Raw genomic sequence first — 23,233 nt, forward strand, 5'->3', positions numbered from 1 at the left:
TCACTATTAGCATTTGAACGAAAATTCATGTATAATGTTAATGTTCATTCAGTAATAAAAATAAATAAAATAAAAAACTAACACTGAGCCTTTCGCTATGCTAAAACTTCCCCAAAGTCCAATGTCTGTGGCCTTTCTCAAATTCCACACCTTTTCCAGTTACAACTAAATATTCTGGAAACGATCATTTAAATGAATAGTTCAACCCAAAAATGAAATATTGTCATCATTTACTAACCCTCAAGTTGTTCCAAACATGTATGAGTTTCTTTCTTCTGCTGAACACAAAAGATATTTTAAACAATGCTGGTAACCAGACTGTTGATGGCACACATTGACTTCCATAGTATTTTTTTTTCCTACTATGGAAGTCAACAAAGACTATCTAATAACACAATGGGAGTGAGACCCATCAACTGTTTGGTTACTGACATTCTTCAAAATATGTTCTTTGGTGTTCAACAGAAGAAAGAAACTCATGGAACAACTTGTAAATGATGACAGTTTTTAATTTTTTTCTGTGAACTCTCCCTTTAAATCATGTGTCTCTTTAAATACTCAACGTGCTCTCCGCTAAACCTGGATGTGGGTGTGGTCTGTTTCGTAACGTCAATGGTAGGCAAGGCGTGACTAAGCAATTCCAACTACTTCAGGAAAACAAAGGGTATTTTAAACATATATATTTGATACAAATACTTGTTCTATGTGCGTATATATTTCACGTATTCTGTATTATCTTATATTAATGAAAGGTACGTAAAAATCTGCTTTATATGCTCTGAGATTGATTGGTTACGTCTGCAGAAATCATGGCGTCCTGACGTCTTAAGCAGAGTTTTGATATCCAGCGCAGAAGTATGCAGAAATGTGTTAACCGGTGGGCCCTTACAGCGAGTTATCTTCCGATTTTATGATCTTATCCACAGGTTTCATTCGAAGTATTAGGTAAGTGTCAAATTTCTGCTTTGTTTTTTAGTTCGTTCAACGAGCGGCCCGGTTCGCTGGCGTCGGGCTCGTGTGTTGCTCTCGCGCGCGATAGCATTTGCTCGTGACACAGTATCTCACAAATATTGTTTATTTTTTTTAATTCTGAAGATGTTTGAGTTTTAAGAATTTGTCATTGTTGTTTTATATAACTCAGATGTTAGTCAATATTTTTTTAAAAAGACGAAAACCCTGAAAGCCGACTGGACTGTTTAAACTAGACTAAACTTACACGAAAACTAAACCTACACATAACTAAATCAATAAACTACACTAATGTACAAAACTTAATATCAGCTAAACCCCTCAACTTTATCTTAAACTAAACCTGGACTTGCGTTTCAAATAAACTAATGGACTATATTGACACTTAGGCCTGGTTTCACAGACAGGTTTCAGACAGGATTAGGACAATTAAGTAGCTTTTATAAATGTGGCTTAGAAAAAAAAAAAACATTGCTGGTGTGCATCTCGAGACAAAACAAAGGCACTGACATATTTTAAGATATGTCAGTGCAAGTTTATTTCAGTTAAAAAAAGCTCAAACATGCATTTTAGTCTAGGACTAGGCTTAAGCCTGGTCTGTGAAACCGTGGGTTAAAGTACTAACTGTTAAACTAATGGAGTTTCTCGGTAAACCAAATATACTAAACTAATCGTAAAGCTAAATTAATGGTCTAAGCCTCATTTAAATGAAAGGGTAACGTTTAAACTAAAGAATTAAAATTCTACTGAAACTAAATGACTAAACATGACGTTTTAATCCATATTTTATATATGTCTGTCTGAAAGTGTTTTTTGGGGGCCCATGGCGGTGTTTGTGTTGTAGAGCTGAAATATACTTGTCACATGGAGTGTGTTTTGCGTTTGACTTTGTTTGATAATGCCTGACTTCTTAACTCTGAATAAATGTCTTTTTCATATCCAGGCGTGTCTCGACTCTGTCCGTCAGAATGAGTGATCCGGCTGTCAAGAGGGTGGTGAGTGATATCATTCGTTCACCAGAAGACAAACGGGAGTATCGAGGACTTGATTTTACAAATGGGCTGAAAGCCATACTCATCAGTGACCCCACCACTGACAAATCATCAGCCGCACTGGATGTCCACATAGGTAAATGGGAATTTCTTTGCACATATCTGCTTGACACATCACTTAACTTGCTTTTTGCTCCCTTCTATTTTAACACAGACTATTTATTACTAACCTCGAGGACATCTTGGCCTCAAACCTTCATTATTGGCCATCAATAGCTATTTAACCGAATTGATTGAGTTGCCTCTATCTGTCTCTCTGTAGCTTTCCCTTCCTCAAAAAGCAATTTTTAATAGCCCAGACCTTGGCGGCTGCCCTTGTCCTGGTTTTAGTTGCGGAGAGACACTCAAAGCCCACAAGAGTTTTGAATAATTTTGTTTCTGAACAGGCCACTCCTGTAAAAGTAATTAAAGCCTTTTTTGTGTCAAGGTAAATCTTTTCAGTGCTATATTTAAGAAGGAAAAAAATAACTTCAAACATTTGATTTGAATTCGAGCTGAAGTGCTGCCCAGTGTGTCAACACAGACTAATGGGTGGGATTAACTGATGCCAGGAAGTGCAGCTTTTAACAATCAAAGCACTTTATAGTTCAAGAGTATGCACACAACCGTCCTTTGCATGAAATGGTGTTGCAATTTGTAGGTAAAGATGTAGGTCAGATTCAAATATGTCATTGCTTATCTTTAATACTCACTCATTACACTGTAAAATAGCCTTTTATAAATAAGGCCAAAATCAAAATGTGTTTTTTTTTCTTTTCCGAGGCTTTGTTCGAGCTGCACACTATTCCGATTAGTTTTCATATCCGAAAAGTAGACTAAAGGCTCCGATCATTTGTGCAATGACAGGTTTGTCAGAGGCCCTCAATCATTAAAATCAAGCAGAATGAATTTAAGTCATTCATACATCAGTTCTTGTGTAAATTGTTGGATTTATTTCAGTGTAACAGATACTGTTTTAGCAGTGATTTTCACATTAATTCTGCTATTTTCATTCATTTGTTCAACAGTCTGATTTGAGTCAACATGAATCTGGATTAAATGATTCATAAAATTATTCAAGAGTACATTGTCCTATTGAATTTAATGTAACAATTTTAAAAAGTGTTTTTTACTTAAGATTTACACATTTGTGTTCATGTATATTTTATGCCTTTTCTGTTTTGTTTTGTTTTATTTTTTGCTGTTCAGACTTGGAAACAACTAAATGAATTTGAATCTGATTCGTACTGAATGCCTGAACGATGGCTAAAGACTTTGAAAGCTGTCTGACAGTATATCATGATGCAGCCAGTTGTCTATGCTTTCCAATGCCTTTAAGATTGTGGCTTACCTTCATGCAGATCTTTGTGTAAATATATGGGTTTAAGCAAGCGTGAAGTTCTTGACTGCCTGAACTTGTCTTCCAGTGCAAAAGTCAACTCGATTTACAAGTTTGTCAAACGCTTTAGATTGTTGTTTTTTTGTCAGAGTGTAAGCATGCAGTGTTTTCTTGCACTTCCTAATATCCTAGTTTTCTCTTCTAACTGCCCTGCAGGTTCTTTGTCAGATCCTGAGAACATTTCAGGACTAGCCCACTTCTGTGAGCACATGCTGTTTCTGGGCACCGAGAAGTACCCCAAAGAGAACGAGTACAGCCAGTTTTTGAGCGAGCATGCCGGCAGCTCCAACGCCTTCACCAGTGGAGAGCACACAAATTACTACTTTGATGTATCCCATGAGCACCTGCAAGGGGCATTGGACAGGTAAATTTATCCCAAAAAAGAGCAATTGGTGACTTATTAAAAAAATCATCTGTAATGCTGGTCTGTTTTAGATACTGAAAAGCAATGTGTGCGCTGTTTGAACTTGTGAAAGGGTGAACAGGGTTCAGACCTTCAGGTGTCACAGTGTCTATCGGTGTGGAGTTACATGTCCAGGAGGAATCGGGTTGCTGGGATATAGAGAGAACAGTTTCCCTTCGGAGCCCATCTGCTCATGTGACCCAGAGCACCACCTGCTCATTGAAACATTTAAAGGGGTCATATGATGCGATTTCTTGTTTTCCTTATTCTTAAGTGTGTTATGTAGCTGTTTGTGCATGTATAAGATCTGCAGAGTTAAAAAGCTCAGTCTAAAACACAGAGATATTCTTTGTAAAAGTTAAGGCTTAGCAACGCCTCCCTAAAATGCTTCATTCAAACACGCCCCCACAAATCTACGTCAGTATGTGTCTGTGTTTCATAACTCGCCCAAATGTATAGAAAGAAGGCGTAACTTTTATTCTAGCTGTGTTATTGTTGCCGCCATGTCGTGGAGACGCTGTGTTTTTCGTTGCGAAAGCCTAAGTACTTTGCTTGGCCTTCCAAAAGAGGACACAATTAGAAAACAGTCGTTAAGCTTTATTTACAACACTGTTCCAGAACAGTACAACCACATTTTTCGACTGTGTGCTGCACATTTTTCTGAGGACTGTTTCCAGTTCAAGGCCAGCTGTGCACAAAGGCTGATTCTAAAAAGTGGGGCAAAACCATCTTTGCATGTACAGTCTGGCGCTTCTGACTCTCAGACACAGCCTGTAAGTATAGTTTCATATTTTAAGAATTTGCTATCGACTATTCAAATGCAAGTTTTGAGCAGTATAGAGTAGCACTTGTTTGTCGTTTCTACGATCACAAATGCAGACATGATTTTATGTTTACATAGTGTTCTCCCTCCCTGTAGCGCAGACTGAGCGACGCGTAAAAAGACAGCATTGGTCATTTTAGTAATTGAAATAAATAAAACCTTTCCAATCTGATATGTTCTGGTCCAGTCGTGCTGGCAAAGTTGATTGATCAGCTTGGTCATCTGCATTTTCCGGATCAGATTCGGTCTTGAATTGATAGCTGTAGTACTGACATTATCACCTGTCATTATTGCTTTGGGAGCTGATGTTCCAAATATGGAAAGGGGCGTGACATTTCCGTCACGCGTGTAAGGTATTCGGGCCAATCACAATGCACTGGATCACTGGCCAATCAGAGCACACTATGCTTTTCAGAAGGATTAGCTTTGGAAAAATTGACACTTTTGAGAAAGGCGGGGCATAGAGGAGCAACAATAATGAACGGTATGTGTAAAATACAAAAACTTTGTATTTTAGTTTTTACCTAAAACCGCTTAAATGCGTTGCATTAAACCAAATACACAAAATAATGTTCTTTTTAGAACCATCATATGACTCCTTTAAATGATTCATGATTAATCTCTAAAAACTGGGTCATGACTCAGAATTGTATTAAAAGAGTTTCACAAACATTTCAAATGCAATACGACCAGATTCTTAAGAAAGCACTGGTGGAGTGTTTGACAAGTAGGAATGTGTAAGATGCATTTTGAGGGTGTGAAAAGAGCCAAATCCTTTTGAATTCAATCAGGCATGCACTGAAAGCACTGAACCCTTTTGCAGCAATAGTTGTTTGCATGATGGAATGTAATTTTTGCCAACTTTTTGCATGTTTTCTTTGCAATGCACCATCCTTGAAGTCAGGGGATTCACCTAGTGGTTTGGCGTATCTTAAACTTTAGTTTGTAGGCGCCCTTAAACTTGCCATTTGTTCATTTTAATATGTTAGGCTCACCAGAATATAGTGGTGTTATGTTAAGTCTTAAAGGCTCTGATACTTTATCTTGCATTATTTTTATGGATTTGAAATCTATATTTTGCCTGTGCCATAATTTAGGTGTTTTTCTTTGATACATATTTGCCAAAAATGCAGATCGGCATATAACTTTCAGCAGTGAAAGGCCCTGTAACAAAAAGCCACATTTGTGTGGTGGTGTCCAGATTTTTCACTGGAAAAATTAATAAAACAGTAGTGACACGTAAACTGGCAAGTATCTTCATTCACCAACTTGCAACACAGACCACCTTGCTAAAACACACGTGGCAGATGCGGAATGGATAAAAAAAATAAAAAAAATAAGGGGACTTGAATAAGGCCATTAATGGCATGTTTGAGTCATGCTCGAGTCATGCTCTTAACAAACTTTTTTTTTTTTTTCTCCTCTTTCCATATTGTGAATAATAAATGTGTATCATTTTATTTAGCTTGTTACACAATGGAGCCTAACTTATTGTAACAATTATTTGACGTAGCCTACTTAAGTAATACTTTGGTGTATAGTGTGTAATACTTTTACACTCAGAATTATTCCATGGCATCCTCACATACTAAACTGCGTTTGTTTTTAATTGTTTGCGTGCTGGAGGTACGCTATTACGTCGTGTGCAGTGTGATGTTAACATTTAAGCTAGCTAGTGAGAGAAAATGGCACTATCAAAGAGTCTAAAGAGGAAAGTTGACAGCGAAAATAGGGCATACAAAGAAGAATGGAAAGACAACTATGCGTTCATCCTACCTAGTTTTGTGAATGCAAAGTCGGTGTGTCTTTATTGCAACAAAGCGATCCACAGACTCATTTGAATGTCTTTCAGAACTTGAGCTCTGGGCGGGGGCCAGATATTATCTGTTGTTGACCCCTGCCCTACAGTATTGTAAGACTGCAAGTGCACGTAAAGTGTGCCATTTGGGACAGGGCCCTAATCTCAGTAACGAAGTATGTTTATTTGCATGGCAGTTGCCATTCATGTCTTTGCATGCTTTTAAGATCAGATTCTGTTTATTCAAATGATTTTTAACAGGGACATGGAGAGTTCTGCTGCTGTAAGCTGACATTGACTGTGTAAGAGAACTTTATCAAGCAGTGCATTAAATGGCTTTTGACTTTGTCATCCCAGGTTTTCCCAGTTCTTCCTCTGTCCTCTGTTTGATGAGAGCTGTAAGGACCGAGAGGTGAACGCAGTGGATTCAGAACATGAGAAGAACCTCATGAATGACGCATGGAGGCTGTTTCAGTTGGAGAAAGCCACTGGGAACCCCAAACACCCTTTTAGCAAGTTTGGCACTGGTATGGAAATACTGCACATCTAATTTGATGGCATCTTTCATGTACATATTGTCCTTTCAGTCCTAAGATCATTTGAAACATGGTTTCCCCCGTCCCCCATTGGGTACTGTAAAAGCTGTCTATACTTCATTCTCAGTGAAGGACAATAGAAAGCTGGAGAATAATGTCTAAATCGATTTAGCATAATCTACTCTGAGAAGATTTATCTGTGCCCAGAATAGCCAGATGGTGGCGGCCTTGAGTTATATAAGGCTTGCTTGCTCTTAAAAAAAGTGGTTTGTTCTGTACTTTACCCTCGTATTAACCAGCACCATTCAGAGAAAAACGTGTGTTTATTTGATCAAATTAATGCTTGCTAACAAATGTTTATTGTTAAGTATATCAGCGTTTCTGTGTTGTTAAAAGACCATACCATCAAACCTACTGAAATCAATTTATTGATGTAATGCAATTTTTGGTCCAATATAATGTCCCCAGTATAAGAATGCCTGCTCATCCTAAATTAAGTACCATCTACCACTGATCTTAATGGTACAGCAGTAGCTCAGAAATACAAAATTGTCCTAATGATGTCCATGGGCCACTTCATCAGAACAGTCATCCTCAGATCTTGGCTTGAATTCATATGGCCACTCTAAAACGAACATTGGTTAATTTTCTTCTCCATCACAATTTGATTCTGGCAGGTCTGCACATTCTGCAGCTGTTTGTGTGAATTTAGAGTTGCCTTCGTCCCTTGGTGCAAACTGTTAAATGGCTATTGACTTTTTTAATTACTTTCTTGTCCATGCAGGTTCGTTTCCACTAATTAGTGTTTTTTGTGAATGTCTCTTTTGTTTAGGCAATAAGTTAACCCTTGAGACAAGGCCATCTCAGCAAGGCATCGATATCCGTGAGGAGCTGCTCAAGTTTCACTCCACCTACTACTCCTCCAATCTGATGGGATTGTGTGTGCTGGGCAGAGGTCAGTCACCAGCCACAAATCCCTTAAATCATTTTCTTACATTTTGAACTCACTAGTGGGTGAAGAACATTTGTCCTCATTTCAATCTTCCAGATGTTCACATGCACTGTTTAATAAAAAAAATACAAAATCTGAATCCTCAAGTTTTGCACATAAATGTAGCTGACAGTAAAGGCAATGATCAGTGATCTCCATGCAGTGCACAGCAGATTTCTCAGTTCAGTCTCAGTCTGATGCTGAATCTTTCATGAGATCTTCCTTGTTCTTTGTCATTCTGTTGAATGATTCATAGTTTGTTTTTGCACAGACTAGAACGTATTCTGAAGGGTGCAGAGATGAAGTGCTTTCATTCTGGGTTTAACGTTGTGTCTGACACACTTTGACAGAGACGCTGGATGATTTGACATCAATGGTGGTGAAACTTTTTGGAGAGGTAGAGAACAAGAATGTCCCTATCCCAGAATTCCCAACACACCCTTTCCAGGAGGAACACCTGAGGGTGAGATCTAAGCCCTAATTGTGCACAATACAGAATACACTCTAAACCTGCTATGGAAATGCTATGTAAGGGATAATGTAGAGCGAGGCGGTTGTTATAACGAATACAACCCCGACAGGCTGATCAGGTCTTGAATCAGCCTGAAGGGGTTGTATTCGCTATAACAACCGCCTCGCTCTACATTATCCTGCTTATTACATGGCTACCTACCAAATAAATCAATAATTTGACACAAAATATTGATTTAAAAAGGAGTTTGATTTAAAAACGATTGTATTGCTTCCGCTAAAGAAAATAGTCTGTTCCGTCTCTACGGTTAGAATCCTGCGTCCATAGCAATGCTCTGTTTGTCATGGTAACGGTGTGTTATACTTAGAAGCGGTCTGTTATCAAGAAATAACAGACCACATTCTATATTAGAATTCAACCAAGCCATGTAATAAACTGTAATATTATACAGTACTGTTCAAAAGTGTCGGGTTAATAATATTTAATGATGATAATTAATAATAATTAATATTTAAAAGACGGTTCTTATACTTAGTTATTTGATCGGAAATACAGTAAATCAGTTATATTGTAAAATATCATTGCAATTTAAAATAACTGTTTTGATCAAAGCTGAATTTTCAGCATCATTACTCCAATCTTCAGTGTCACATGATCCTTTCAGAAATCATTCTAATATGCTGAATTTGGTGCTCAAGAAACATTTATTATTATTATTATTATTATTATTATTATCACTGTTGAAAACAGTTGTGTTGCCACTGTTACTGTTTTCTTGGTGTCTGACTCATCTTCATTCCTTCTCTCTTCCCCCACAGCAATTTTATAAAGTCGTGCCTATCAAGGACATTAGAAACTTATACGTGACCTTCCCCATCCCCGACCTGCAGAAGTACTACAAATCAAATCCTGGTCATTATCTGGGCCATCTGATTGGACATGAGGGTCCAGGGAGTCTTCTGTCTGAGCTCAAATCTAAAGGTTTGTCAGGAAAGATAGATTTAGCTTTAAGTTACGTGTTACTTAAGAATCGAACATAGCATTGGACTTGTAAAACACTAGCTTGGATCCATATATTTTCGTTCTTAGCTGTGTTTTGTTCATGGATGCACTCTGTCTCTCTTCAGGATGGGTGAACACGCTAGTCGGAGGCCAGAAAGAAGGAGCCAGAGGATTCATGTTCTTCATAATTAATGTGGATTTGACAGAAGAGGGGCTGTGTAAGGACCTAGAGTGTTTTTGTGTCTATTTGTGCTGGTCAGTATGTTTTTGATCGTTTATGCTGTATTTTCTGCCTCTAGTGCATGTTGAGGATATCATCTTCCACATGTTCCAGTACATTCAGAAGCTGCGGACGGAGGGCCCTCAAGAGTGGGTATTTCAGGAGTGCAAGGTATGAACATTCTTGTTTAAGTAGGGCCCTATGATGTAGAAAAAGCTGACGGAATCGTGGAATTCAATCATGAAAACCAAATGTAGTGTGTAACATGGAATGGTACTTTAAAAAAAAAAAAAAATTTAATCAATAAATCAAAAGTATGTCTGTACATTTTATTTGAGAAAACTATTGTCAAAAGAAATGGAAGAGATTATGACAAATATATTACTATTGTGCAATGGAATGTACTTAAAGTATTAACAATAAGAATTCAGTTTATTAAAACATTATACTCTTAGGAATATCACACAATTATTTGCCTGTTTTAATTCACACTGTAAAACCTTTCTTGTGTAGCACTGTTTGCAAAAAAAAAGTAAAAGATCAAATTCTTTTATGCATTCATTTGATCATTACATCATAAAATACAGAATCCAGAAAAAAAATAACAGTGCAGAATTTCTGGGGGAATAATTCATAGGGACCTATTGTTGTTAAAATGTTTAATTATTCATATAAACTTTTATGAATCAATTGATTAGCCATCCTTTCTGGTTATTTGAGAATAATTAAAGCATTAATAATAGAATCCAGACAAAATAAAATGGAAAACATGGACTTTGTGGGAAAAATAAAACTGAAGGGCTAGTTTACCCAATAATTTAAAATGCATTAATGAATGGGTTTCCAAACCTCTATGACAAAACACCAGGTGAATTTTCGCATGCTGCTGCTCATGACAATGGAACCATGAAACTTGGTGGTTGGGACATCACTGATTTGTCTCTACATTTTTGTTTTTGCAGGATTTGAACACTGTGGCTTTCAGATTCAAGGATAAGGAACGTCCTCGTGGATACACGTCTAAAGTGGCTGGACTACTGCATGTAGGTGTCTCTCTCATTAAAAATACTTTAAAAGGTTGTCACCATGGTTACAGGTGCTTGTGTCATCAGGGTGCTGCTCTGTATTGTCAGGAAATCATAGCCGGTGTTAAATATTTTGTTTGGTATGGAATACTAGTGTACTGAATATAATACAGTATACAGTATTCTGTCTATTTCAAATTGAACATTTGCCTTGAGGAAAAAGACAACAGCTATTTAGAATTTTTATTTTTAAGCACTAATTTGATGTAATCTTTTCTTCAAGAAGGATGTTAATAACTGTTGTTAATGCTTCTTGATCATTTGTCACATTTGATATTTAACATTGTGTGCATTGTATAGTGGGATGCAGTGTGCGTATATCAAATATTTATAAATGGGATATATAAAAAAACTTAACAATTGGTTATGAAAAGATCAGATATTCATTGAGAGCACAACATATACCCCGTTTCTGTGTATGATGCTGAAATCACCTTTCTGTGTGTCAGTACTATCCGCTGGAGGAAATCTTAGCTGCAGAATACTTACTGGAGGAGTTCAAGCCAGACCTCATCGAGATGGTGCTTGATAAACTGAGGCCGGAGAATGTCAGGTGAGCACACATACAAGGACTTCTTTCTGTTTTATTTCATGTATACACACTTTTATGTGCATAACCTGTAAAAGAAAGCACTCTGAATTATTTTATTTTGGTGGTTGTCAAGGATATATTACTATTGCTCTTAGGATTTGGGGTTCGTTCAAATCACTAATCCCAAATATTAAACTGAAACAATGTCATTGGTGTTGCACCTGTGGATGGACCTAAAAGAAGTTTATTGTCCCCTCAGGATGAGATTAGTTTAACACAGATGTCCAGCCATTGGCTGCTCTCTTCAAAGACCCACTGAAGGAACTTTATATTTGAACATGTGCAAAGCAAACATCAGCTTCTTTAATGCGTTGCTGCTCAGGGCTAAACTGGGCTCAGATTGCTAGTCTTTTTATGTTTTTGAAGTGTTTGAAGCTGAATCTTCTTGCTGTGTTTGTTAGAATCCCACTTCAGATTCTCACCAATGTGACGAAGGCTTTCAAATTCAATTTCCTTTTCAGCTTTAAAAGAGCCTTTTCTCTCTGTTTGAAGTAGATCTCAACCCTACCATTGCTGCTCTCATGTTGTTTTGGGGATGGAAGAACTTGTATGGTTCCTATATTTCATTTTGTCTTGGTATTTCCAAACTATTCAGATCAAGACAAAGACTTTGACTTCAGAGCTGGTGCTTTGCTGCTTGTCATATTTCTTGGTGATTTAACTGTACCGCTGACCTTTCTGAAAGTACTGCAACACTAGAAGGCCATAGTCTCACACAGCCAGACATTTGGCTATCGGCATAAAATCTGATCTAGCTTTTTCTGGCCAAGAACTGCCAACTTAGACAGGTAGAGACCATCTGAACCATATTTAAAGTGACCAACCACAGTTATTGTGTAATTTAGCTGTGGGTTTATCGGAAATCGAAATTACCTTTTAACTTTGAAATTACCTTTAGACATAAATAAATTTGGTCACACTTTAGGGTCCAATTCTCACTATTAACTAACTATTAACTATGACTTTCTGCCTCAATAAATTGCAAATTACGGCTTATTAATAGTTAGAAAGGTAGTTGTAAGCCAGTAGTTAGTAAGCCAATATCCTAGTAATTTGCATGCTAATAAGTAACTAGTTAATAGTGAGAATTGGACCCTAAACTAAAGTGTTACCATAAATTTTAATCAAAATGAACATTTGTGTATGCTGATTACTTTTAAGTGAACGTTTAAGTGCTCATGAATGTCACACTTTGCCAAATCCAGTATCTAGTTCTTTCTCAGAAGTGCGCATTGTAGCAACCCAGTACTTTTGTAAATGCCATTTTTATTTCCTGCAAGGCTGATCAAATCTGTGCACCCTGAGTGCTGGAAAAGGTGTAGCACCAATCAAATTAAAGCTTGCCAGATTGAGAAAGCACTTGCTGTTTTTGTGTGCACTAAGCATCAGACAGTGAGTGAATGGTCTGAGACTGCAGTATCCTGCTGGTAACCTTGTGTAATTTGGACTAATTTTGGAAAGGAGTGTTCGCGGTTTTTAGACAAAACCTATTCTGGGCTCTCTTATGCAATTGATTGATGCAGGAGCGTCCAGAATAGCATGTCATTGTTCCAAAAGTTCTCTATCGATCATGGCGGTCTAAATTGTCCAGAAATGGTGCATTGATCTAGAGCCCTGCACAGCAGATTGAGAAGCTCCGGGAAACTCGAACCTTTGATTGATGTAATGACCATAATTCCCAATCTATTTACAGAGCCAGAGATCTGATAAAATCAAAATTGCACTGCCCATTTTCCCCTAGGGAGTCATGAGAAATGGATGGTGTCATGCCCTGTCTAGTGCAGTGATCTTCAATTCTTCTGGCTTCTTTTTTTTTTTTTAGGGTCGCTGTTGTCTCCAAATCATTTGAAGGACAGACGGACCGGACTGAGGAGTGGTACGGCACGCAGTATAAACAGGAAGCCATTACTGATGAGGTTATTAAGGTGAGACGCATTTGATTTTCATTCAGAACTTAGACTAGTGGGTAATGGTCTGGATGGGGAAACTCAAAAAGTTGAATGGATGATCCATGTACTATGAGCATTATGATCAAAGGAAGACTGGCCTTGTGCTAATAAGTCTCTTAACCTCTACTTTACTATGACCATCAATAAGCGGATTCATTTTATTACAATAATTTGAAGAATAAAAATCATTTTCCTTTTTTTGTTTGTTTCAGAAATGGCTAAAGGCAGACCTCAATGGAAAGTTCAAACTGCCAATGAAGAATGAATTCATCCCAACAAACTTTGAGATTTACCCTCTAGAGAAGGATTCCCCATCTGCCCCCACCTTGATAAAGGTATGTTTTGCTGAAGCTCGTATTGTACAGGTTACACTTTGAGCAACTTTAATCGAATATCTGATAGTCTCTCAAACTTGCAAGCATCGGGTCATCTGGCTTTTCTTTGTTCCTTTTTTTTTTAGGACACTGCAATGAGCAAAGTTTGGTTCAAACAGGATGACAAGTTTTTCCTGCCCAAGGCTTGTTTAAACTTTGAGTTTTTCAGGTAGGTTTAACAAATCAGAAAAAACTTTGCAATGATGTTTATTTCCTTTATTTTTTTCATAATTTGCATAACTGTAACAATAATTAGTGGGAGGGTGCTAAATTGTCATTTGTGGCAAGAGGATGAAATCTTTCAAAAGTAGGTTTAATTGTTTTTTATATGCAAAATATAGTTGTATAATCAAATAAATATAATTTGATTTTAACGTGAAATATGATCCAGACATGTTTTTGACAAGTGTCGTGAGATTCATCCACCCAAATTACTTGAATGTATGAAAAAATGGTTTTACTGATGTTTTTTTTTTTTTTCCTTGCAGTGGTGTCAGCCTATTTTGCTTTATACTTTTTATACTCATTTTAAAAGTCATTGAAATGCTAATTTATTTTTATTCCTGTTAAATTCTGCTTTAACTACTCTATACCATTAAGAAACAATTAATACTTCAGAGAACTTTTTAAAGACAGGGTTTATCACTCACGTTCTTTCCACAGCCCGTTTGCGTACGTGGACCCGTTGCATTGTAACATGGCGTATTTGTACCTTGAGCTGCTCAAGGACTCCCTGAACGAGTATGCATATGCAGCCGAGCTAGCCGGCCTGAGCTATGACCTTCAAAATACCGTCTATGGGATGTATGTAAGTATGCTAATATCCCCCTCGCCACATGCTCTTCCTGTGAGGAAGACAGTCCAACTTCACGTACAAACAAGTGACTACCAGTGGTTTCTGTCTTTGTAATAGTAACCCCAAATGTAGCTTTGTTTGTGGCTTTTACACAACAGCAAACTCTTCTCATTCTTTCCTTGTTGTTTTTTCTGCGTATGTATTAGTAGCAGTAGACTAGCTTTAGACTAGTGCCGGAGCTGAGGCTGCATATTCATACTCTGTCTGTGGTCCCTCTCAATCCGTTTCTTTTTGTTTTGTCATGACCCTTCCATACAAATATCACTCCATTTGTTCTATTTTCCCCCTCCCTTTTTTCTTTCTTCCATCATGGTAGTCGCTACCTATATGCAGACCCGCTGCACTGCAACATGACTTACCTGTTTCTCAGGTTGTTGAAGGATGATTTGAGAGAGTATACATATGCAGCCCGCCTGGCAGGGTTGGTCTATGGCATAGCCTCGGGAATGAATGCCATCCTTGTAAGTATGGTGATAAGCCCCTCCCCCTTTGGAGAGAGGGGCGGTCTATTGGGTGAAGGGCGGAGCTTGTGGCTTTTGAGTGTGCCAGTCGCTTGTCTATTCTTCTGCTTTCTGCAGAGTGATGGAATGTTACACCTTCAACATATCTGTCTCTGGTCAGTCTGCTTTGGGTACTTTTAAGGGTTATTGTATTTTGTGCTGGGTTTAGGTGTTTGTAATGGTATATGCCCAAAAGAACAAAACAAAAATATACAATAAACAGAGACAGTTTACATGTGTAAGTGTCAAGCTGCAAAAATAAAATGACATCCAAAAAGCACCTTGTAAGTAGTCCATATGACTGGTGGCATTATTTAAATTCTCTTGTATACGTTTGATAGATTTGTGCAAGGAACAGACTAAAGTCTGAGTTATTTGCAAAATATCTTTCCCTCTTTTGAAGCTCTTGTGCTTGCATACATTTAAACATAACATGCCTAGTACACTAACATGCCTAGTATTTTTAAATATACTCTGCATTAACCGCTTACCGCATTAAAATTAAACCAATAAATTAATTGTGTTTGAAACTTACAGATGCAAATAGAAAAAGTGTAATAAAATAAAGTTAATTGTGTATTTTAGATGTTTTCTTTTCACTGTTCTGAAATACATTTTGTGGTAGGAAAATAGCCCAAAATCACAAAATTGACTAGTGCATAAAACAATTTTGCCTGTAGTGTCTTGCCTTAATGGGTAACTTGACTTTCAACTACTTGACCTGTAGCTTCCCCATCACTGGATAGGATCAACCGAGATGGATGTTAATAACAGCGGTAAACAGGGTGACTAAGGTTTGGATGATGTGGCAAAGCTGGGCTGTTCCTAACCTCACTTGCTGTGTGATTCACTTACTCCTTATTGTTTGCATACACATTCATCACAGTGAATGCACTGCATTGGTTGTCTGAAGATGTAACACTTAAATTGAAACTTTGTTGTTTTTAGTCTGCATCTGTCCTGTGCTCTCAGTGTCTTCCATTTTAATGTCATTTCACAATTGTAAAGATGATGAAAGTCTGTTCTTGAGCTGTTTTTATCACTCATTCTAATGCATATTCATGGCTGTTGTCTTTGTGTGTCAGCTGTCAGTGAAGGGTTATAGTGACAAACAACACATCCTGCTGAAGAAGATCATGGAGAAAATGGCCACATTTGAGATTGATGAGAAGCGATTTGATATCATTAAGGAAGCGGTGAGACACATACACAAACACACACTCCTTAAAATACTAAGAATAAAGAAGAGATAATACAAACTACGCTCAAAGGAATTTCCGCAGTAGTTTACTTGTAATTTATTTAGTCTAATTTCATTGTGCTTTCAGCTCCTCTTAACTAGGGCTGAACCTGACTAAACACTTTTCTAGTCGACTAGTAGTCTTTCATTTAAGCCATTTGTCGACTAGTCACACGTTTATGTTACTTTAATTACTTAAACCATTTTCTGATGCCACCCCTCCAGTAAATATTTGAGTTTCAGGGCTGAGAAAGAAAATATGTAACCTTGACTTGCAATACATTAACATTACTTACAATACTTAATTCAGATTTTAAAAATTGATTAAGTGCTCAAGTGCACATAAAGCCCCCGGCAAAAGCAAAAAGGAGACGGTTTGAACATGATGATAATTTATTAATAAACTAGTGTTTTTTGCATCCGTGTCAGCTGCAAAGATGAAGTTGACGACGCTAACTCATCTCCACAGTATACTGGATGCGCCTATAGAGAGAAATGCATGTTAAGTTAAGCATGTCATGCACTACTGATTTAGCTTCCACACTTCCCACAAACACTTGGATATGCGCCTAACAACGGCGCACATTTATCCAGGTTAACATTAATGTTAGAGAACATTAGGCTACTACTTGCATGTTTCAAATAAGCCATGTTTGAGGTCGATGAACAAACATTTTGATTTCCTGCCTGACATAATCACCACATGGACCAGCCGTGTTAACAATCTGTCACTGCATGACTTCGCCAATTCCTGTGGAGTTTTTTTTTTTTCTGTGACTATCCGACTAATTAAAATTTGGTTGACTTAGCCTCGTCTCACCGACTAACATTTAGTCTCTTAACACCATTTCACCATGTTTTTACCAAGAATTTCCCCAAAAGAAATGATACAGAAATATCTGTGGATTCCACCTGGGCCTGGTAATCATATACAGATCCAAACACCAAGAAAAAATGTGCTTAGTCTGTAACTGTGACAAGTTTTTTTCTTTTTTCTTTTTTCTTTTTTCAGTACATGAGGTCTCTGAATAATTTCCGCGCTGAGCAGCCTCACCAGCACGCCATGTATTACCTGCGGCTCCTCATGACTGAGGTGGCCTGGACCAAAGACGAACTCAGAGACTCTCTGGATGGTGCGACACTCTTTCATTGCTCTGTCAATACGAGTGCTGTGGTCTCCTCCATGTATGTTCATGCTGTGAATGTGTTTCTCAGATGTGACGTTACCTCGCCTGAAGGCATTCATACCGCAGCTGTTGTCACGGTTACACATTGAAGCCCTGCTGCATGGCAACATTACCAAACAGGTTTGTTTTAAAAATCATTTCTCTTAGAGAAAAGGCAGGGGGGAAAGAGAGGTTTGTGTCCGGACAGATTGAAATTATTCCTGTAATAATAAATTAAACGTACCATTCATCACCCATGATTTGGTATTCTCGTGTCTAGTATTTACTACAAAGCTGCGATTGTCAAAACCTTGGAGGTTTGAGTGGTTACACGTCTTTTTGTTATAAAATATACATGTGACTGAAATCTGTATATATCTATGTATATGAGCTGACTGAAGATTCATCGAAGTAGCTCACACATTAACCCGTCATGATCATGAAACACCATGTTATAGTTAGTGATAAGCAGTTTCTGCCTGTTGTCTCCAGTCTGCTCTGGGCATGATGCAAATGTTGGAGGACACTCTCATTGAGCATGCTCACACTAAACCCCTGCTACCGAGTCAGCTGATACGCTACAGGGAAGTGCAGGTACCTGACGGTAAGTACCTAGCACCACAAACTTAAATGTCTCAGCTGGTCACAGACACACACACACACAGCTTTTCTCCTACTCTGAGCTTTGTATCCACATATACACTACTGTTCAGAAATTTGGTCTCTTTAAAATGTTTTTTAAAGAAGTTCCATCTGCTCACCAAGGCTACAATTTATTTGATAAATACAGTATAGCAGTAATATTGTGAAATATTACAGTTTAAAATAACTGTTTTAATGTATTTTTAAATGTAATTTAATGCAAAGCTGAATTTTCAGCATCATTACTCCAGTCCTCAGTGTCACATGATCCTTCAGGAATTATTATAATATGCAGATTTGCTGCTCAAGGAATATTTCTTATCAAAGTTGAAAACAGTTGTGCTGTTTAATGTTTTTGTGGAAACCATGATGAATTTATTTTTCTTTGAATAGAAAGCATTTATTTGAAATGAGAATTATAACTTGTCTGTTTTAATCAATTTGATGCATCTTTGCTGAATTTAATAAATATTTATATTTTTAATAAATATTTATTTGTTTATATTTATTTCTTTAAAAAAATGAACTTACTGACTCTGAACTTTTAAACAGTTTATATCATTATACAGATTCATGTAGACAAGTAATTAATAGTGAAAGGTCCTTTGGACTTCACACAATCTAAAACAAAATCTAAACTTAACCTCTTTCTTAACCATTCATTATTATCTGACAGTTATATTTATTGAATACAATTGTAGAGTTTAGAAAAATATTGTGTTTTAAAAGTCTTACTTTATTTAAATTTTTTAAATTAAATGCGTCTTCATAGGAAGAAACTTACAAAGAAAATACAACTCTGGTGTTGCAACCTGAATCTGTGGTGTGTAATTTGCGGTCTATGATGTGTTTGTTGTGTGTGTGTTTGTCATGGTTCTTGTGTTTAAGTCCAGTTCTCTGTGGTTATCAGGTGGTTGGTATGTTTACCAGCAGAGGAACGATGTCCATAATAACTGTGGAATCGAGATTTACTATCAGACGGACATGCAGAACACCCATGAGAACATGCTGCTGGAGCTCTTCTGTCAAATCATCTCTGAGCCATGCTTCAACACGCTACGCACCAAAGAACAGCTGGGTAACACAAACACTCATGGGAAATGTCCTCAGTTGTGTGTGTGTGCATCTAATGATGTGGTTATAGGATAAAACTCCAAGCTCGTCCTATTGATCAAACCGATCTTAAGAACATAATTTATTTCTGCCTGTGTCCAGGTTACATTGTGTTCAGCGGCCCTCGCAGGGCCAATGGGGTGCAGGGTCTGCGTTTCATCATCCAGTCTGAAAAAGCTCCTCACTACCTTGAGTCTCGTGTGGAGGCCTTCCTCAAGACCATGGAGAAGAGTGTGGAGGAGATGGGAGAGGAAGCGTTTCAGAAACACATCCAGGCACTGACCATTCGCCGTCTCGACAAACCCAAGAAGCTGGCGGCCGAGTGTGCCAAGTACTGGGGAGAGATCATCTCCCAACAGTATAACTTTGACAGGGGTGAGAGTTGTTATTTAGCTGTTGAAATGAACTTGTACTCTGCGTGAAGTATCTGTGAAGTTTTAATGTGTTTTTCCTTGATTTTCTTGCCTGATTTAGATAATATTGAAGTGGCTTACCTGAAGACACTGACTAAGGAACACATTATGCAGTTTTACAGGGTTAGTGATGATCTGAACACATTATCACTGAAACAAATGTGTTTTTTATTTTTTGTTTTTTGTTTTTTTTTATCGTCATCAATTAAATTTGTATTTCCTGAATAAAATTCCAGTGCTTGAAAGGTAGCAAAATAATAATGTTAAAGCTTAAGGTAAGCTTAGAATTCAGACTTTGTTCTGTGTAAATAAAAATTTGCATTTTGCAATTGCCTTGACATTCAGCACACATCTTGTTTTTGTTTTTTTTGTCTGTTAAGAATCTGGACACAATGCAGGCAACCTTTTGTTGATGCCTGATAAATAGACCAATCACAAATCAGTATGCAAATAAATGCAAAAAAAGGACCAAGATGACATGCTGTCAAGCTGGAGGCTTTTTTTATATAAATATTTGTTAGCATATATATATATATATATATATATATATATATATATATATATATATATATATATATATATATATATATATATATATATATATATATATATATATATATATATATATATATATAAAAAAAAAAAAGCACATCTATGGCAGATATTATCTATAAATCTAATCTATACTTGAATTATTTTGTTAATTGTGTATGAATAAACAATGAATTTCAATAAACAGCTCGCTTTGCAAATGCTAATTTAAAAAGCCCAACTCCTCATCTTGCCATGTGGTTTGATCGTCATGTTTATTCTCTCCAGGACTTGTTGGCCATCGATGCCCCCAGAAGACACAAGGTGTCTGTGCATGTGCTGTCTAGAGAGATGGACTCCTGTGAGTACTGACACAATGAGGCTGAGACATTTTGATTGGACTGACTGATGCAGCTGGACAGATTCATTTATTTCTGCCATGTGTTTCCTTCAGGTCCAGTGGTTGGAGAGTTTCCTGCTCAAAATGATGTCAATCTGGCTCCTGCCCCCTCACTTCCTCAGGTACTGCATAGATGTATATGTACAGTAGTGGTGGTCCAATGTGGGTTTATGCTATTTTTCTTTTTTTATAAATATTGTTGTATAAGTATGTTGTAAACTACTGTTCAAATGTTTTTGGTCAGTAAGATATATATTTTTAAAGAAATTAATACTTTTATTCAGCAAGAATGCATTTAATTGATCAGTAAAGACATTTTATAATACGAAGAAACTTATATTTTATAATATTTGAAATTCTATTTCAAATAAATGCTGTTTGTTTGAACTTTCTGCTCATTAAAGAATCCGGAAACAAAATACATCACAGTTTCTACAAATATATTAAGCAGCTCACCTGTTTTCAACATTGATGATGATAATAATAATAATAAGAAGAAAAGTTTTTTTAGGAGCAATTCAGCATATTAGAATGATTTCTGAAGGATCATGTGACACTGAAGACTGGAGTAATGATGCTGAAAATTCAGCTTTGTCATCACAGGAATAAAACTACATTTAAATTGCATTAAAATAGACAATAATTATTTTATATTGTAATAATATTTAACAATATTGCCATTAGATCAAATAAATGCAGCCTTGGTGAGCAGAAATATATATATATATAAATGTGTTAACTTTTATCATGGGATCCTCTATATATATATATATATATATATATATATAGGATCCCATGATAAAAGTGTATATATATATTATATATATATAATTTTATTTTATTTTATTTTTTTCATAAACAACAAGCAACATCCCCTAGCATTATGACGGGAAGTGTTGTGTGGCCAAGCACCACTCACATTTTCTTTATAAATGTCAAAATATAGTTCACTCATTGTCTTGCTCTGTGTGTGTTTTCAGCCGTCATTAGTTCAGGATATGACCGAATTCAAAAGGAGTCTGCCGCTGTTCCCTCTCACCAAACCTCACATCAACTTCATGGCTGCCAAACTGTGACCAGCACCATGGGATTGTCAGAGATGCCCAATTATGGAGCCAGTAACATCGTTGTCCGTTTGTTTGTGTGAGTGTGTGTTTGTGTGCGTGTGAGCAGGCAGGGCCACAACAGTGGTGCTTGCAACATTTTTAGTTAGAAAAAATACAATGTTTGATTCATATTGCTTCTGTCAAGAAATTTGTATCCCTATATAATATAGGAATCACTCGCTGGCCACGACGACACTTTTTCATCATTCGGTTTCATTTCAAAATGCTGTTCATTTCATTTGCACCACTGTTTAGCAAAACCATGAGAGCATTTGGAGAGGCTGTTGTGAAATATATCAAGATGTGTCTCTCCAGAAAAGAAATACTGGCCTTAAGATGATTTTAATCAGTGATCAGGTTTTCTGGCACATTTTTTAAAATGTTTAATTTAAACAATTTGCTTTGAGTTGTTTTTAGTTTCTGTGCATGTTGGCAGAGTTTTATCTTTAAGGATAGTGTTGTAAATGCAAGGTGGTTAACTTGATTTTATTTGCGTTTGGAGAAATATAATAAACAATTTTTAATGTCATGTTCATTTGTTTAAGTTACTTTGTCCTTCAAAGATTCATAATGTTGATTTATTTGACAAACTCAGTGTCATAATAGAAACACAAATTCTACTCATGAAACATGAATTTGTGTGCTTTTTTTTTTTTTTAATAATTAGAATTTTTAACAAAAGTACATCATTGAACGCATCAATTTATGCACCACTGGTTTTGCGAACCATTACGTTAATCATGTGTTTTGTGAATAATGCCGATTGTCTTTTTCGAGATGCTCAGTTGGATCTAATTCGCCGATATCCACATGAAACATGACGGCATTTACAATTTCAGGACGTCGTTACGAGAAACTGACTCTGAAATCCCCTTTAACTGGGTTTGTTTTTATCTCTGATGTCTTGACTTGTGATTTATGCACTCTTCACAAGCAATAATGTGACTTACAGGACCTTTGACTAGTGTCTTAAACTCTACTTGGCATTTTGCTTGACACAGTTTGAGCTTGGTTTCAGGAAACAGATTAGACAAGAACTAGACGTGACGTGTGAAGGCTGTGGTTCACCTGCATTGATGCAGGAACATCAAGTTAGTCTGTAATCCTCGTGTGTCCTCATCTCAGGTGTGTGCTAGCCGAGACTTGACCATCACTTGTGTTTCTACTGCTGAGATTAATTCTGGACTTAACTCAGGCGTATCAAATCGACTGTAATGCTGCATTTTTTTGTTTTTAGAAACACAAGGACCATCCTGCCACCTCCATCAAAATAATGAATCCTGCTCGCGAAACAAACTGTAAAAACTGATATCAGCCTCATAGGTGAGATAGTTGTACCACTAAGATGGATTTACTCAGGCATCTCACTGCATTGGTTTTGGTGGTTTGAATTGAATGGAATCGTTCATCCGGTAATGCAAATTCAGTAAATATAAAAAAAAAAAAAAAAATGTTTTTATTTGTTCTCTTGGCACTCCAAACCTGTATGACATTTTCTTTCATGGAAAAAGAAGTGAATGAGGATCAGATAGTAAAGCTCTTAAAGGAACCATAAAAGTAGTCCATACGACTTGAGTGCTATATTCTTAAGCCTCGAACATAACTCAAGTCTTCTGAAGCCG

The 23,233-nt window shown here is 36.9% G+C and overlaps 1 protein-coding gene across 5 annotated transcripts; it reads left to right on the plus strand.

Moving 5' to 3' along the window:
• Positions 1 to 578: 578 nt before the first annotated feature.
• ide (insulin-degrading enzyme) lies at positions 579 to 22,140 on the plus strand. 5 transcript variants are annotated; one of them, XM_079855630.1, is made up of 26 exons: positions 582 to 664; positions 805 to 945; positions 1,913 to 2,097; positions 3,556 to 3,763; positions 6,781 to 6,950; positions 7,792 to 7,914; positions 8,301 to 8,413; positions 9,241 to 9,403; positions 9,550 to 9,642; positions 9,724 to 9,815; positions 10,607 to 10,687; positions 11,179 to 11,282; positions 13,144 to 13,246; positions 13,483 to 13,605; positions 13,731 to 13,813; positions 14,308 to 14,452; positions 16,086 to 16,196; positions 17,253 to 17,373; positions 17,456 to 17,547; positions 17,899 to 18,010; positions 18,959 to 19,126; positions 19,264 to 19,536; positions 19,636 to 19,697; positions 20,394 to 20,466; positions 20,560 to 20,627; positions 21,486 to 22,140. In XM_079855630.1, exons 2-26 carry the CDS (start codon positions 911 to 913, stop codon positions 21,579 to 21,581), a joined length of 2,997 nt encoding a protein of 998 aa, XP_079711756.1. In that variant the 5' UTR covers positions 582 to 664; positions 805 to 910; the 3' UTR covers positions 21,582 to 22,140. The 5 variants fall into 5 exon arrangements, with proteins under 5 accessions (XP_079711759.1, XP_079711756.1, XP_079711758.1 ...); XM_079855632.1 differs by lacking the exon at positions 14,308 to 14,452 and adding an exon at positions 14,817 to 14,961 and having other exon boundaries at positions 592 to 664; XM_079855633.1 differs by lacking the exon at positions 805 to 945 and having other exon boundaries at positions 579 to 664.
• Positions 22,141 to 23,233: the final 1,093 nt, after the last annotated feature.

Source organism: Squalius cephalus (assembly GCF_949319135.1).
Source record: "Squalius cephalus genome assembly, chromosome: 21".
Classification (NCBI taxonomy): domain Eukaryota; kingdom Metazoa; phylum Chordata; class Actinopteri; order Cypriniformes; family Leuciscidae; genus Squalius; species Squalius cephalus.